The 11,680-nt window shown below is 37.3% G+C and overlaps 1 protein-coding gene across 1 annotated transcript; it reads right to left on the bottom strand.

Moving 5' to 3' along the window:
- Nucleotides 1–203: 203 nt before the first annotated feature.
- On the bottom strand, nt 204–11,179 carry prkag1 (protein kinase, AMP-activated, gamma 1 non-catalytic subunit). The gene is made up of 13 exons (XM_017697872.2): nt 11,027–11,179; nt 8,439–8,490; nt 7,890–7,990; nt 7,622–7,703; nt 6,656–6,714; nt 6,379–6,424; nt 6,233–6,287; nt 5,988–6,114; nt 5,202–5,367; nt 5,005–5,042; nt 4,598–4,744; nt 2,756–2,855; nt 204–2,517 (listed from the first exon to the last, which is right to left on the bottom strand). Exons 1-13 carry the CDS (start codon nt 11,033–11,035, stop codon nt 2,507–2,509), a joined length of 993 nt encoding a protein of 330 aa, XP_017553361.1. The 5' UTR covers nt 11,036–11,179; the 3' UTR covers nt 204–2,506.
- Nucleotides 11,180–11,680: the final 501 nt, after the last annotated feature.

Genomic DNA, 11,680 nt, shown 5'->3' with positions numbered 1-11,680 from the left:
AAACACAGAGAAGATAATATGGTGGTTGAAATGGCCTTCAACGCCTGTTCCCATGGCTAGCGAAGGAAAACCTGCCCGTTTCCAGGTCTTGCTATGTAGATCCATCAACTTAGCTCAAGAAGTAATTTAATATCGAAGACAGGGGTCCTTAAAAGCCCTCTGTATCAATCTAAATGGTGTTCTTATTACCTGTTTTCTTCTTATTTTGAGGGTCTTGAGGGAATTTTCAACCTGCCAGTGGAAAAAAAAAATTCCTCCCTTGCACTTCCTACAATTATGGGTGCAGTCCCATAAACGTTGTCTAGTATATGGACATACATGTTAAATCAAACATCCTTGAGTGTCTGATGGCTCTGCACACATCCAACAATGGGGTGGAAAAACTGAACTTGAGTGAATGTACGGGTACTAGAAAAAAAATCTTCATTGAAAGCGTAAGTAAGAAGCTAAAAATATATTTGACTTATCAGCAGTTAATATTCAGTATATAAATGTTAATGTTTTAACAGGTGGAATCAGAAGGCAGGACTTCCATTAAAGTGCCTTTAACACTGACCACAAGCTGATCACGCACTACATAACCAAAACCAGTGAGGCCTAGCGGGCCTAGTGAGTGACTAGCAGACTGTAGGGGTCTTTGCACAAAGGCGAATTACCATGGTTTTGGGAAACATCCTCACATTCATATAAATGTGACTGGATTTGAAAAATCTCTCTTGATCTACAAGTGTCAATCATACTCGAGTAGAGTGCATACGTCACAAAATAATACTTTAGTACTTAAGTAAAGATACAATCACTTAAGTATTTTCCCACCCCTGTCCAACAATGACAATGGAATTACATGGATCATAGAATGATACTAAGCTGTAACTCACACTTGTTCCATTCTAAACTCTTTTAAATATACTGTACAACGTCATGATCGACTACAAAATCCAAGCCATTATGTTTCATACGGTCAAAATCATTAAGGGAAACTAAAGAGAAATGATATGTGTTGCCAATAATATTAGTAAGAACCAATAACTCATGATTACATTTATATATTCTGTTTAACACAATGTTAAACCATACTAAAACAGTAATATCTGTACTTTAACTTCACATTGTGAGGGCATGAAGAGTAGTTCTGTTTTAGTGCAGTTCAGTTTTCAGAGCAAACAGGAGTTCATGTGTAGTGATTGCTTTATGGGTCCCCTTTCTCAGAAGCAAAGAGTGGCTGATATTGAAATGCAGGAAGATCATTTTACCAAAACTACCACTGACCAGCTTACAAAAGAGTATTTCCCAGGGTTCATGTACCTCAAACATCTGAGCAAAGAGTGCTAATCTGATTCAAATAATTAGGCTAAGAAAGGTGAAAAGTGATTCTAGAACAGTACTCTGACTCTGAGGGATCTGACGGGATCATCATTGTCATAGCAAAACCCCATCTCCATTTTTTTCTGTATTCTTTTTTGCTTATTTGAAGACATCAGCTGCCCTTTACATTGTGAGAACTCTGCATGACAGATGATGGACCGATAGAAATGGTCCAAATTGAACTAGGATTAAAATCTGTATGTATGTTAACTTCATCTCCTTCTCTTGCAAAGTTGCTATTTTGGAGATAAAAAGTTTTGTAGTGAGTGTGACATTATGACCCTGGGAGTGGGAGTACATTAGATATTTTTAACATACTTTAACTAAACCTATCCTCTCAAGAACACCTAAACAAATGCTTACCGTTCTTTACATCCTGCACAACAAAAGCCCGCATTCTGGGAATAATGGAGGGGGACCATAAATAGTCTTCACAAGACGCACTGAACGAAATGCCCATTTACATAACTTCATCCATGTGTCGTAATATGTTTAGACAGCCATTGAAATAAAAGTGAAATGGATTGTCTATGGATGGAATTGATTATACTGGTATCCCCTTTCATCACTTGCCACTTCCTCAGCTACACTATTGGAGAACGCATGAAGATAAATACTTGGTTCAGTCTTCAGAAGCTGCAGCACTGAGTGGGGCCTATAGCTGCTTCAGGTTTGTGGGTTCAAGATTTTGGTGTGTGCTTTGCTGTGACTACAGTTGTGCCCCTTCTTTCCCTATTGCCTGTGTTTGTATTGCTGAATTCTCCTTCATATTTGTTCTCCCCTCAGTGCAAGAGGAAGAAAGAGAGAAGAGATGATGAGCTTATCTTTTCTTCTGGATCAGCTTCTGTTCCACTCACAAGGAAAAGGGCACATCAAATCTTAAATATCAAAAATGGTCTACATTTCATTGCTCCCTAAAAGCACAGGCTTACTGGAGATTTAGAAGTGCATGATTTGATGACTCCTTGCTGATTCATTTTTCCCCCGTTTGGCCGTTGAAAACGGGCAAATCAACTGCCTTGTTGATTTGCCAGCTTGTTAAGTTGCCAATTTTTCACCAGCCACAATTCTTCTCATGCTCCTCGTCTTCTCCTCTCTCTTCTTCTTCTCGTTTCCCGGGTTGAAGGAGCAATGTGCTTTATTAAGCAGTCCCTGTATGAACAGATGAGGTCTTATGAAGAGAAGTGTTTTCAAGAGTACTGCAATCTTAACTCTTCAGTAATTTCTTCCTCAATGTGCCAAATAACATTTGGGTAGAAATTAATCAAAGCCAATACTGTAGAAGACAAAACTGACCTGATGACAAATACCAAAACTTTTATAACAGCATGGAGATAATGAGTAACCATTATACACTATTAAAACACTAGTATTTTTAAAAAGGTCTTACCATTGTCTCCATTGGTAAGCACTAGTGCTTGCAGGATATCTGAGAGAGAAACGATGCCCTTCACCACTTCATGATCATCTACTATCACTAATCTATGGACCTGAAAGAGCATAAGAGACAGATAAAAAGGTCAGTTACTGTTGGCTAAGTGAACAAAGTGGTTGTGCATTGTTAAATTCAGTTTAGCTGAGGCTACTCAAAAGGTTTATAATTTATGGTTATATGCTGTTTTAGGGATGTATGATTGGAATAAACCAAGATCGGAATAGATCAGTTCCTTCTTCAAAACATGCAACTGAGAATAAGCCAATTTAGTACACTGATTCTGGCCAATCTGTGTTGCATTGCATAAATGAAATGAGTCAGGTAAGTGTAATTGTGCTGCTACAGCTATACTAAATTCAGGGCTCAACATCAACACTTGTCTGGGACAAATAAAAGTTTGTGCCAGACAAGTGGACCATGAAATTACTCGTAAAATCATGTAAAAACAACAGAAAAGGATAACGAATTATTTTACAATACATAACAATGTGTTCTAAGAAAAGTGAACACATTTAGAATTATTATTTCAACATATACAGTGTATGCGTAGAACAGGGCTGAAAGGGAATGGGAACATTTCTAACTGATTTTTCTGACAGTGTTTACAAATGTAGTTGCAACTGCTTCTAGAAATTCTCTCTCTAACCTATTGGTAACCAGCAAAAATACTTTCTCTAGATAGACAAAGCACTTGTTGTAAGTCGTTAAGAGTGTCTGCTAAATGCTGTAAATGTATGAAAAAAAATCTTGCTTGAGGCTTGAACGCTGAATGTATTTTGCCAACCCTGCTTAAAACTTGCTAAAACATTGTTAAATAACATAGGATATAATTAAAATGGCAGTTCCTGTGATTTGGAAACTTTAGTCTTTAAAATTGTGATCTCAATATAAAACCAATTAATTGTTCAGCCCTAGTGTGAAGAAGAATTCTGAGGCACCAGCATAAACAGAGAATAAGTACAGAAGATCAATAAACTTCACTTCAGCGGCAGAAGCTAAGCGCATCAGTCAGAATGATTTTGCAACCTCCACAAGATATGAAAGCTCATAACGCAAAATGAAGCACTGAATCTAAGAAGTTACAAAACTCTATTCCCACTTGGAAAGATAAATATGTCCGGGAGAGCTATGATGAAGAACAAGGGATGTTTTGCATTACCTGCTATGCTCACCTAATTTGTCAGAGGAGCAAGAAGCTAGAGTAGCTGCAAAAATAAAGCTTCATGAAGCTGTCTGGTTTGGTTACTCTATTTAAAAAAATTGAGTTAAGAAGCAAGTGTTAAAATGGTTGGAAGCAAGTTAATGTAAAGTCTTTAATGTAATGGCTATTATTGAGTGACAAGTGATTTTGTCCATAATGTAGCTTAATTAGATTAACCTAAAAAGTTTAATGTCAAACTAAAAGGTATAACTATGCACACGACATTGTGCTAAATAGCCAGTTACCTCTTACTTCCAATGTACCAATTTGTCCTCATGTTACTTAAAAATGTAACCCCCAATTTTTTATTTTTTTTTTTAGGAATTTAGAATACTAATTCGGATTATGAAAGAGCAAATACATGTTATTTATGTTGCCTAACAAAATTTAGCCCACACAGTGATGTTAAAAAAAAAATCAGCCAAAAAAAAAATCTAAACATTTTGAATGAGAGCAAGGCAACTGCTTTTTGTGAACCATTTAAGTACTACACTACTACTAACTACTAAAATACACTTCAATACATCATTGTGTTGCGAGCATGGAAAAATTGGAGAAAACAAACAAACAAACAAACAACCAAAGTGCTGCCTCACCTCTGCCTCCACCAATCTGTTGATGATGGCCTCCAGAGTTTCATGAGCTTGGCAGGTGAGAACACCCTCAAAGTATTGAGAGCGATGCTGAAGGGCCTTGGTCACAGTAATGTCCAGATTATTATACGTTTTCTCTGCAGCCAAGTTCTAGCAGTGTAACAGAGTAAGAGAGAAATAGTTAAAATAATTATGTGGACACACAGACTTTAATTGTGGCTGATGAACATTCTCTGACTGATCAATATTGAAGCCAGAGGCTGCAAACAGACACCAGTAGCCTACATTGACTCAGCACTGTTACCACACAGACGCACCAAAAAAAAAAACAAAAAAAAAAAAAAAAAACCACCTCACCAAGCCCTCACTGACAACTACACTGCACACGCACACAGAGTTGAGAAACCTACTATTACGTCAAACTTGGAGTAGATGTCGACCACTCTTCCTATGTGTAAAAGGGAGAGGGAGGGGAGTGGAAAGAAAACAGAGAAACAAAGATTAACAGCCAAGAAATAACATGATGATGTAAATGACTGTCGGTGCAATCTACACATCTCTGTACTGAAACTAATTCTCAAGTTTCACACCAGCTTTTCATGCTCACCTTTATCATCAACCACAGGCAGTGCAGAGACTCTGTGGTCCACAAAGATCCCCAGTGCAGTGTAGAGGGGGGTGTCAGAATGGACCATGGCAATGTTTTCAAATGTTCCAATTTTGAGCTCCTCCAGAGTTTGTGAAAGAAACGCTGGTTTGGGCATCTCAGAAATCTGAAAGAAGCAGAATAGAGATTAAAAATGAGTTCAAAGCATTTGGATAAACACACAAGATTTTGAACTTTACCTGCTGTTATAAATCATGAAGCTGTGCTGAATTAAAATGTCTATTTATAATTTATTTGTAAATTGTCTTCAAAATGGGTGGTACAGAGTTCAAATAGGCAAGTGTAACAGCTAAACTTTGAAATGGCTGTGTAGAATACATAATAGAATAAAAAAATATGAAAGACAGTTATTTCAAAGGATATAATTTAGAGATCCCTGAGCTATTACAAAAATATCAATATCTTAAACATTATATACTGTACCTCACAAAAAATCCTGTATCTCAATTTTTCTGATATTTATTTTCTACATCATTTAAACAAATCAACTAGCCCTAACATTGCATAAAACTTCATGATTTTGCCTTAAAAACATCTGATAATGAATCTTGCCATGTAACCAAAAGTACCCTGACAAGAAGCTGCACATCTCACGTCTGCCTCCACTAGGCAGAAGCGAGAATAAATATTTCAGAATTGAGTGCTATGGTTCCCAAAGCCTCCTCTGCTCCATTGTACAGAACTAACACCTGGGTGTGGAGAACACTCACTGATCCCTGTACTTACAAAGAGTTTGAGGAACTTGAGGATCCTCTTGTGAGTAAGGATGTAGAGTGTATTCCCTGTTAGAGGGTCAATCACCGGCAGCCTGTGGATCTTGTTCTTTAGCAGAGAAGATACAGCATCATACAGACTAGTGGGGAGAGAGAAGAGTAATATGATAAGTGAGTCCTATTCTAAATGTCACTCCAGAGTACTCACACATATATAATCCATAATCTGAAATCCTACTTAGACATGCAAAACATTACCTGGCATTAGGTGATATGCTAACAAGAGGTTTGAAGGAGTCTTGCAAGTAGACCTCTACCCAGGAACAGATGACAAAATATGAATTAACATTACACACAGCAGTGACTACACACAGACGTTTATAATATTGTACATTATTTCTCACCTCTCCACGTCTCTATTTTGTGTTCTTCTAGCTCATATATCTGGACCTAAGACAGATATTAAGGGAATCATTTAAACCTTCACTTTGCCCTTGATCCTATCTGTGCTACACAATGTAGTGATTAAATTTATGCAAATATTTACACCACATTCAAAATGACAAAATTTACATATAGCATTCATTTTAATGGATGTAAAATGCAAATGCATTACACAGACAAGTTACAGGTATCTATTCCTGTTGTTGCTAGTAGATGACAAAATACACAGGTACTCACCAGAGGTGACTTGTAGTAGCGATGGAGAATGTTGATAAAGTCTGTTATGGTTAACATACCTATAAAAATGACAGTGTTTAGAAGTTGTGTCAAAAGAAAAGAAAAGTTACATGTTGCAAACTTCAAGCAATGATACCAGCAGGGACAGCTACAGTGGCAGAAAGAGCAATGATATAGCAGTTCTATAACCTTGAGGTTTCAATAACTTAATTTCATGCTTTTCCCCTAGTTTGCTGTATAATTATATTTACATTAGATTATAATACTATTTCTTCAATGAATTCAGAGCAAATTTTTCAAAGACATTGGTTAATTTAATCTGTTTTTTCCCCTTAACAAAATAGGTAATTCATTTCACTGTTGTGGTAAGGTCACTGCTTAGTGACTTTGGTTTCTGTGGCTAAGGCATTAATGCAAATATATTTCCAGTACCTGTAGACCTCGCATCAGCTGTTGATGCTTAAAATCCCTATCATGAGAACTAAGCAAAAAGCGGAATGTATTTATTATTTGGGTTTTTGATTTTTTTTTTATTATTATTATTATAACATAAGCAAAGTAAGTGCATTTGCACTGTATTGAATTCTGCTACACCTGTACCAAAATGCTGTAACATGATTATGCATGACTCACAGTATCAAGTAAGAAGCCAGAGCCTGTGCATGACATTAATAAGTAAAGACATACGACATGGTTTGAAAAACTCAGGCGAAATCCAACCTGACACTTCAGACTTCAATTTTTTTTTTAAATCTTTACAGGGCTCACAGCACTGCACAGACACCATATTTTAACATCTCTTTTGTCTCCTGACTAAGCAGTGTAAAAGGCTAATAAATTAATGTAAAAGACTAATGAAATTGCCCCAAAAAAACAATTAGGCTGGAATGAAATTACAATTATCATAAAAATTCATGGTCTGTGTATCCCTGATACAAAGACAATAGAACACAAAAACTCACTTACCCACAAAGCACTGCTTCTTGCTGTCCCAGAGAGGAGCAGCCCTCACTCCATTGGAGACGAGAGCAAAGAACGCCTTTTTCACCTGGTGAAGGAGAGGAGTCAACAGATTCACACAAGAAAGACAATGTTTTTCTCTCACTCAGATACACTCATCATACGAAAACATCTACATTTTTACCAATAACTTTCCCAACAGATAGAATTACTGCACCTAACAGGCTGTATTCACTTTTGTTTTTCTTTTATAGTACTCCAGCAGTCTTTTTACCTGCAGAGACGTGTCAAACACCACCAGTTTGGAGCTGGTCGGCACCAGGTCATAACAGCGATGTGCCTTCATAAAGCGTGTATACACATTGTGTTCAGGATCTAGATTCACCAAAATTAAAGATTAGATAAAGGATTAATCAACATTAAATTAAAAAGAGCATCAAAAGGTAAATATTTCACTGAACCTCTTACCATACTATTTCAAAGTGAAACACTGAGCATAGCAATTGAAGATTGATGGGGGTTGGTAGAAGTTGAAGGTGAAATGTGATACCTCTGGTTAGTTTTTTTTACATGACGATCAAAAATCAGGATGTTTTTGGAGGTGGGCAAAAGTGAACATTTTGATGGAAGATTATGGAAAAACAAAAATTTCTTTTAAATTATGAATCATGCTTAATATGATCAGGGACATGAACTAACAAAGGTAAAAAAGATCAATTTTGATTGAAGGTTGACTTTAACCATCTGACACAACCTAATTACTGCACTGTTATGACAGGATCTTTATTCATTTGTGATTACAGTTCATTATTCAGCTTCTTACCCTCTACGTGTGTCTCCTTTTTACCTTCCAAATCATCAAGAACAGCAGGAACCTGGACAAAAAACAGAAACACAAGTCTTAGATACATACAGGAGATAAGCAAACACTCAAAACGCTTTTGTTGACATTAAACACATTTTTGGACTGTCTGTCTACCTGTCCCTCTAAATAAGAGTCCTATACAGTTTGCTGAATTCCTGACTCTAACACACCAAATAAACCTAGCAATTAACTGAAGAATTGAAGCAAATGTTTGAACAGGATAAGCACTAAATTGCACAGGAATCTGTCATCCAGGACCAGAGTTCACCAGTCCTGTTCTATCAGATCCCATAAACCATCCATTTCAGAGAGTTCCCAGCATGCCAGTTATTTTTAGCTCCTTCAAGCTGGATCCAGTCTTTTCCTTCTCCATTAAATATTAGTTAAATAAGGGGTTTTGGTGGGCCAGCCAGCCTGCACCTCAAAACTTTTATGCAGTATCTTAAGGGCTGAACCGAAACATTTTGGAAACGTACAACCTAATATTTCAGCCACAGCAATATGTATTGCCACTCAACAGATTTTCAGAGGATATACAAAACTCTGCCCATACTACTTTTAATACGGCCATTTGACTGCTTTTATTCATATTTACTTAGTCTGAAAAAAACAGCAATCCTACATTTAAACAGAAAGAGCACGAACAGCAAAGGCTGTGACACAAAGCAGGAACTAGAAGAATTCTTATTACTGATAGAAACACAGCATAGAGTTCTGTGTGAACAATTCAATCACATGAAACACGATCAGCTTGGACAAGACTGTGTGTTTAGTTAAGTCAACAGGCTACACTCATACACACTTGAACACATATCATGTTCATCAAACGCAGCGTTATGGTGCTTATTAATATTTAGGAAACACTGGCACTGAAGAGACACAACACACAAGCACTAACTACCTGGACCAGTACTTAGAAGTCACAAATCTTTGTGGTTAGAACAAAGAAACAGATAAACTGCATTTAAGTCACATACAATAACATTTTCATAGACAGGTACTGTATTAATATACCACCTATATCTGTGATACAAACATACTTTGACACATAATTAATTAATATTAATTAATAATAATTAAATATTGCAGATGATCCACTGTGGCGACCCCTAAAGGGAGCAGCCGAAAGAAGAAGAAGAAAGAAGTCTGTGTTTGAAGGAAACAAGTATCTACAAAATGGCAACTTTACAGAAAAGAGCAAAAGCGTTCTTTACATTTAATGTAAGCTAATATAAGCAAAAATTTTAGATCATGTATATCGGTCCAATCATCATTAAGTTTTCAGACAATGTAAGGTCAGTTGATTTCCTCAAATTATGTCAACAAATTAAAAACAACAAAAAAAGAAACTTGTTTGTTTTCTTTTTCTGGACAGTGATGATATGCTGGAAACATATTTTTTGCCTTGTTAACGTTTACAATACTATGTGAAACTTCCTCTGGTGTCATTTTAAGAAATTAAAGCAGAACAGTCCAATCAAAACAAGCAGGGTCAGGCTTGTAAGACATGATTTTAACATAAGAGGACTAGTATACGTGAAGCATGCGTTCATTAACTATCACTGTAAATTGTGTAAATATTCAGAAAGTATGATGACAATGATAATTTTAGCAATACCGTAAAGCACTAAAAACCATTCATACAGTGGCCCCGAAGTAGTATTTCTATACTGGCTTGAGAGAAAAACACTAGAAACTGCTGGCGGAGGAAGCCTGAAGTCTGGGAAAGGCTACTGTAAAGCACGGAGGTGGACTCGTCTGTCTGGGTCTGTTTTTCTTACAGTGGTGTCGGGGGGGCTTGTGCTCGGTGAGGGGAACATGAACTCCAAAGTGTACAGAGCAAACCTGCAGTCTGCCAAGAAAACGCTCAAACAACAGAAGTGGATCTTTCAGGAAACAGTCTGAAACAAGAGCCGCCCTTTGCCTCTTGCTTTGGTAGTCAAATTACATGCCATATTTTTCAGAACAGCACAAATATCCAACTCCGTTTTGGGAAAAGTGTGTTGTAACCTACAGATGTACGTTTGATCCGTGCTAGCTAGCATTACCAAATAGAAATAGTTAGCAACAACTAGCCAGATATATCACACTGCACCGCCGGACAAACGTGTCAGCGCTGGTTATCCCGTGTTAATTAACTAGCTTGGTGAGTTTACTGGTCAAATACTCGAACCTAGTGAAGACAGTAGCAAGCCACCAGCTAAGTTAGCTAACAAGCTATTATTTATTATTTACAGCTAGGTTTCACTGTAAGCTAACATTAACTAGCTCCCTGGCTAAGAAATGCTGTAACTCGCAATGGGTGTGAAAACGTTAAGACTGTTTGAAAAACTGCTGAAAATCGTCTAATTGGCCTTTTTGTCGCCGCTGTGCTGGTTTGTGAGTTAGAAGCACGCAGTGCGGGATGAAACTTAACGTTATTCATTAAGCTAAACTACGCTAAGCTAAACCCGGCAGCGCAGTCTGGCAGCTCTGCTAGGTTCGCCAACCTGTAAAGTGACTTTACTTATTTTACTTATGAACTGTATTTAGCCAGCGATACTCACACACTCCATGTTCCATACACACTGTCCTCGGGGGATGGTCTTCTGTTTCGGTTCCCTAACCTGCCCCTCACACACTCCGCTAAACACCCTCTCCGTCTCGGAGCTCAGAGATGGACACACACCGGAGGAGCGCCGTGAGAAGGAAGTGACGGTGTTTTGCAAATCATACCAAACGAAGGCTGCGTCCTAATCCACATACAGACACACTGTACACACTGCATCAATGGGCGCTCTGCGAATGGCTGTGTTCTAGTTTGACATGTATGCCTGTTTTCTGTGGTAAGAAATACTGACAATGATAGTATGTCAAAATGGTTACCACCACACTTTCCTGACTATAGCAGCTGTGATTCGCATGTATAGTATTGGTAGTTCATTATTTTGGACGCAGTGTAAGCCTTTCTTTTTGTGACATTAAGTCTGGTTGTAACACTGAAGTCAGTGACATTTGTTACTAAGCAAACTTGTTTTTTATTAAAAGAATCATACTGATGGAGAAAGTCTTAAAAATGCACCCACATTTTAAAAAATTAAATTCAATATTTTTTTCATTGAAATGTTTTACAAAGCTTAAAATGTACAACTAAAAGAATGTAAAAAAGGTTATAAATTTGAATTTGCAGAGTACAACTGATCAAACTATTGTGCTCCTTG

The sequence above is a fragment of the Pygocentrus nattereri genome, chromosome 26 (genome assembly GCF_015220715.1).
Source record: "Pygocentrus nattereri isolate fPygNat1 chromosome 26, fPygNat1.pri, whole genome shotgun sequence".
Lineage (NCBI taxonomy): Eukaryota > Metazoa > Chordata > Actinopteri > Characiformes > Serrasalmidae > Pygocentrus > Pygocentrus nattereri.
The sequence above is the reverse complement of the archived record's forward strand: the minus strand, read 5'-3'. Positions and strand labels throughout refer to the sequence as shown.